The sequence below is a fragment of the Echinops telfairi genome, unplaced genomic scaffold (genome assembly GCF_000313985.2).
Source record: "Echinops telfairi isolate 266 unplaced genomic scaffold, ASM31398v2 ScPeMD7_7473;HRSCAF=8511, whole genome shotgun sequence".
Classification (NCBI taxonomy): domain Eukaryota; kingdom Metazoa; phylum Chordata; class Mammalia; order Afrosoricida; family Tenrecidae; genus Echinops; species Echinops telfairi.
The window spans coordinates 11409577-11415918 of record NW_022111377.1 but is presented as its reverse complement, the minus strand read 5'-3'; the positions used below and the strand labels follow the sequence as shown (position 1 = coordinate 11415918).

Sequence of the window (6342 nt, the reverse complement as noted above, 5' to 3'; positions counted from 1 at the left end):
GTTCTCAAGGCAATGAAAGGAGAGGTCAAATCAGGAACACAAATCTTGAATTGACAAAAAGATCTGAAGCCAGAAATCTTAAAAATGGAATGTGAAGCAGTGGAGTGAGCAGATCAACCTTACCTCCATTTGCAGCCCCACTGCGTTCACTGCAATGTGCCCGTGCGCTCAGCTGGCAAAGCCCCACCAGTGCATCCGCACTGGGCATGGGGCTGCTCCCAGTGCCTGGTTCCTAGAAAGGATGAAGGATAGATCTTCTTAACATATGTAGGAGGGATTAATATGAAAGTTTGAATGGATTGAGTTGAATGGATTTCCCTGCACAGAGAAGCACAACTTACTATGTCCAGTGCGGCTGTAATATTAACACAGTACTGTTCTGGAAGTAGGGATCCCTGGGGGGTATGGTTACACTCTGCGCTGATAATCACAAGGTCGGCAGTCCCAAACCACCAGCTGCACCTTTCTATTCCTGTAGAGATCAAAGACATCAATCCGACCTCAACAGTTATAATTATGTCAATAGATCTGCCCGATGATGCAGGCTGGCCCTGATCTGGTTTCCAAATTTTTCTGTATTTTTGGTTTGTATTGTTTTGATTGGTTGTTGTTCCTTCAGAGTCTAGTGTATCTCAGGTATTATGTCAATGGAGGCCACCGTCTTGAAGCTGTGCTATATGTTTTCTGGAATATGAAACCCAGGATTGATGAACCTATAGGGACAGCAAGCTGAATGAGGGGCTTGGGGGAGGGGAGTACAGTCTTGGGCTGGGGGGTAAAAGGGAGACGATGTCAAGGAGGCCATATAGAAAAAGGATGATTGGAACCTGTGGTCGCAATTGCACAATTCTACTTGGCGTGTTTGAAATTGGGAATGATATGTTGTATGGATCAAATCCCAACTAAAAAAAAAAGTGACCTTCCCAGAAACCCACAGAGACAGGTCTATCCCATCCTGTGGGGTAGCTGAGAGTCGGAATCGACTCGATAGCAGTTTGATTTTAGTTACATTCTTGAAGTATGCAATGGGTTAAACAGATATTTCAAATGATTGGTAAATGACCTAAAGAAGAGGTTTGGGAATGTAACCTTTCGTACAATGGGGACGTTTGTGTCCGTTGGTGGTACACATGGCCACCCTCCTGATAGTTGATGCTCCTGCAGTTGTCACAGCAACCAGTTTATTTTGTTCTCTGGGCCTCCTTTTTCCTGTCCCAGACATCCCGACCGACGAGTGTTATTAAGAAAAACACAGACTTCCCTTGTCTCTCCCAAAGGGAATGAGAACATCCCATAAATAAAGAGCAGAACTCTGAGCTAAAGCGCTGTAATTCCCCGCCTGTTTATGTTTTTCAGGGAATAAGCAATCAGAGGTACTTTACATAATACTTTATAAAGTGAGAACAGAGACTGACTGTCTCATAAACACATTTAATTAATGTATTTGTCAGTTTTTTATTGGGGTGCTTGTTTTGTCAAGCCACTTTGATTACACTGCAACTTGCTAAACCCGAGAGCCAGGATGCCTCAGTTGGAAAACTAGTTCTAGTTTAACTTGTTTCTGCCTCGATTTACTTATCTGTAAGATGGGACCATGTTAGCACCTACTTCATAGAGTTGTTTTGATAGTAAAAATAGAGCAGTCTATGCCAAATGCTTGACACATAGTCAAAGATTTTATTCTGAGCTTTAAAAAATTTTAAATGATAGACATTTATTTGCCTTGGTAATCTATATTGTAAATATTTTTCTCGTTGATTTTGAATTTTAAGTGGGAAGAAGTTACTCAGTTTTCTGAAGATATATATAGTAAATAAAAGTAAGCCATTGCTAACTTCAATTTCTTTTGAAATGTGCTATAGTCAACTTACCTCAAGGTGAACTGTCCGTAATGTGTGCTTTTGATATCATTGACTCTGGATCCACAGGGAGCGTTGTTTGAGTTGTCTGTCCACTGGTAATGAGGAATTGACCTCCGTCCCTTGTACCACTTGTTCTGGTCCCCTTGTGACAGATGGCATTCAGGTGTGAGATGCCAGGCTTTGGAATAGAGGAACCCTAACCTCCCGGGTGAAAACTCCTCTCTGGACCTTTTTAATTCCTTTTCTTTGTATTTGAGGAAGAGAATTTTCATTATTTTTGATGCACCTACTTTTTTAAAAGAATCGCCTGTTAGCTTAAACCATGTAATTTTTCCGAATTTCTATTTTAACATGGACCTGTGGTTTTTACAAATCTGTCCTTTTGTTTTAAAGCATTTCTCTTCTCATGTAATCTTAATCTCATGAAAGATTATCCCTGGAATAAACAGAATGTTGTTTATGGAGACATTTGACCTTCTTGCTACTTTGGACGAGACCATTTTTTCAGTAGCAGTGAGCAGTGTGCTTGCCTATATTTCCTAGAACAGCAAGAGATAACCATGTTTATTTTAAATACAGCTTTAATATAGTCACCACTGTTTAAAAAGTGTTATTAAAAAAAGAATTGTGAATAAAGGTAACCACTCTTTCTCCTCAAGTGCACTGAGAAGTGGATTTCTCTGAGCTCTGGTTGTTCTTTGTATATATGTGTGTGTGCTGAGCATGCGATGATAATTGTGTAATGTCAGATAATAAAATCACATTATATAGGCAATGTAAAATTCTATGGTAGTTTGGGCTGCAAAATTCTCAGTAGTTAACTGAAGTTCTTGTATACCTGAAGGACTTATTTCTGTAAATGTTTATGCATGCTCTAATTAAAGGATGTATACGTCTATATCTGGAAATTAGTATTATAAATGATTGTATTATAAATTACCATCTTTTTGTTGCAGGATTTCCAGAGAATGTAACAGTGAAACAGCGTTATCGCCTCCTTGGAAATAGTCTCAATGTGCACATAGTAGCTAAACTCATCAAAATCCTGTACGAATAATTCGGAAAAGTGGCCACCATGTTCCCTGGTATCCAGATAATAATTCTAGAATTATTTTCTGCCTCTTCCCCCCTCCAAAAAAAAAAAAATGCCATTGATTTGGTTCCTAAATTTATATTTACTGTATGTTATCTTATGAAAATTATTGTTATCCTTAATGGGTATTATATTTTATATGAAATTATTGATTGAATATATATAAAATACTCTCACGTGCCTTGGGCAAATTTGAAACATTCGAATTTGAATGTCTACAAGAGTGTTTTGTTTTGTTTTTTTATAAAATATTAATAGCCATAATATCATGAGCCTGAGATTCTTTTTTTTTTCATGAATGCTAATTAAAGAAGCTTTTTTTCTTTTTCTTTTTAAAAAATACTTTTATTGGGGGCTTTTACATCTCTTATCACAATCCATAAATTCCTCCAATGTGTCAAGCACATTTGCACATATGCTGCCATCATCATTTTCAAAGCATTCTCTTCCCACTTGAGCCCCTGATATCAGCTCCCCATTTCTTACCCCACCCTCCCCTGCCTGCCCTCCCTCAAGAACCCTTGATAAGTTATAGATGATTTTTCCCATATCTTAACTCGTCCTCCATCACCCCTCACCCACTTTTCCTTATTCATCCCCCTGGGAGGGGGTTCTAGATTGATCCTTGTGATCAATTTCTCCTATCTCCCCACACCCTCCCCAAATCCTCTTGGTATCTCTACTCTCGTTGTTGACCTTGAGGGGGTTTAGCTATCCTGGACTCTCTGTGTTACGGGCTCTTATCTGTAGCAGTGTGCATGCTCTGGTCTAATGCGATTTGTAAGGTAGAATTGAGGTCATGATAGTGGGGGGAAGGAAGCACCAAATGATTACTTATAATTCTAAGGTGATGATTCCAATTCTAGATGTTTATAAATATCGAATGTTTTACTGAACTTAAACTTTTGTACTGTGTTTTATCTAAATAGATGCATTTATATTTTAAAGTGTTCAGCTTACACAACAGTCTGAAGAATGTGTAAAACAAAGCAAAATAATAACAATCCTAAATTCTTAGTGACCTACAAGAGGAAGTCTCAGAAAAGCTTTAACGCCAAAAGCCAAAAAGCAGCCTCAGTGCCACCGAGTCTACTTTAGTTTGTGAGGACCTTATGGGACAGGGTAAGACTGCCTTGTGAGTTCTGCGAGTCTTTACGGGATAGAAAGGCTCCTCTTTCCTGAGGACCAGCTGGTGGTTTCAGCAGCTGCCGGTGCCACTGTTAGCAGCCTCGCGCGCGCGCGCAACCACTCTCCCCCAGGGCTCCTCAGAAACAGGTGCAGGCTGTCTGATTATCTTCTGTCCGTCTGAGGAGCAAACTACTAGTGTCGTGTCACATGTAGACACTGCCCTTAGTCTGCAGCGACCAGGGTTTGCTTTTGTTTTCTTTCTCTGTTTGCTGTCAATGGGCTTTGCCAGCACCATCTCAGGAAACGCAGCGTGAGCCTAAGGTCTCCGGGAGGAAATGGCTGCCCGGGGACTGCTCCATATGGCTCTATCCTGCAAATGAACTTTTATAACTGACCTTTCCCTTTCTCTGCTTTTCTGTATTCTTCTTCAAAATAGGCTTTCTCAACAGACCAAACATTGCCTTGTACATCCTGTGGTTTTGATTTCAATGATAAAACCAAGTGACAGAGATTAGAAAAATACGAATAAAGAAGACTAGAAATTGTATCGCAACCTTTTAATTCATATTTTACTTCTTCCTACCACTTTTTATAGAAGAAGTCATCAACACATATGTGAGCATCAGGGAGCTCTGGGCATGTCAGCTACCACAGTCTACATTTTGTGTCTGTCCTTACAGGCAGACTTATCACAAGCCTTGCAGAGTGTCCCATACAACAATCCGATCACGTGGGCCCACTCACGGGTCCTCTTCACTGCTGCACGATTCTAAATCAGTTAAAATATTTAGGATTTTGCTGGGAGGGTGGAAGGAGGGTGAGGTCGAGAGGGGGAACCGATTACAAGGATCTATATATAACCTCCTCCCTGGGGAATAGACAACAGAAAAGTGGGTGAAGGGAGACGTCGGACAGTGTAAGATATGACAAAATAATTTATAAATTATCAAGGGTTCATGAGGGAGGGGGAAATGAGGAGCTGATGCCAGGGGTTTATGTGGAGAGCAAATGTTTTGAGAATGATGAGGGCAATGGGTATACAAATGTGCTTTATACAATTGGTGTATGTATGGATTGTGATAAGAGTTGTATGTGCCCCTAATAAAATGATTTAAAAAAATACATGGATACTTTATCCCTTCAAAATATTGAAAGACACAGAGAACATTGTGCTGAGTGAAATTAGTCAATCACAAAACGTTGTATGAGGCCACTCTGACAAAGAAATTAAAAGTAGAGACAAAGAAAAAAAATATTTTGGATTTTACCCTGATGCTGTGATGATAGCTAAGGTGTTAAGTACAGTGTCTTCTGCCCCGTGAGCAGTGGTCACTAAGTGCTGAGTTAGATAGTGCACCAACTGTAAACACTCGGAAGCGCTGGAAACATCCTCTAACAAACTAGAAGACAACGAAACTTCATGAAAATTTAAAGTTACTGAGTATTTGAAAATATTTAGGGGCATATGGTGCTTTTTCTTACCTTAATTCATAATGGACAGCAGATAATAGCAAACATAGAACTCACCATAATGAAATATATACCAGAGTGCTGTTTAATTGGCATGTATACATACATAATTCATTTAGAAAGTATAAATTTGAATGTCCACTTATGTTATTGGCAATGGATACGCATGCCATCTGGTCTGGAAAGTGTGTTTGCTTAGTTCTAGCTTGCTACATAATATATATTTTCTATTATGAATTAAGGTTAAAAAAATCATCATGTGTCCTTAAATATATTTTCAAATATTCAATGATTTTAAAATTTATGCAGCTTTATTGAAAATAACTGCTGAGATCAGATAGACAAAGTGGTTAAAATGTGTTTTCCTGATTTGGTTATGTTGTAACAGAAGGTAACATTTTGTAGTTTGGTCTTTAGCTTGGAACTATTAGGCCACAGGCAATAACATTCACTTCCTAATAGCTTTAGACTTTGACATTGAGTGAGAGTCAGATGATCTCAGCGGTTTTTTTCATAGCCTGTGGTTGAACTCAGATTATATAATTTTGCAAAGACATGATCTTTAACCCTTCTTCTACTTGTGAAGTAACCTCTTCCTTGCAACTTCTCCGTAAGCATCTTTCCACATCCATCTCCAATCCAGCCTCTGTTGTCTTTAGTGCATCGACTGATATGGGAGTTTCCGCTTGTGTGTTTTCTTAAGAGGCGCTAAGAATCCTGCGCATGTTCTTCAACTTCAGTTTACACCAGTCAGCTTCTCTACCGTGTCCCTTCTTTTCCTTCCTTCTC

At 39.3% G+C, this 6342-nt stretch overlaps 1 protein-coding gene across 1 annotated transcript in view; it reads left to right on the top strand.

Annotated features, from left to right (window-relative positions):
• The window catches only part of TRDMT1 (tRNA aspartic acid methyltransferase 1), a 27026-nt gene extending 23807 nt beyond the window's left edge, over positions 1–3219 (top strand). The window contains exon 11 of the mRNA XM_004716004.2: positions 2819–3219. Coding sequence (XP_004716061.1) covers positions 2819–2919 — 101 coding nt within the window. The 3' untranslated portion in view covers positions 2920–3219. The remainder of the gene's footprint in view (positions 1–2818) is intronic.
• Positions 3220–6342: the final 3123 nt, after the last annotated feature.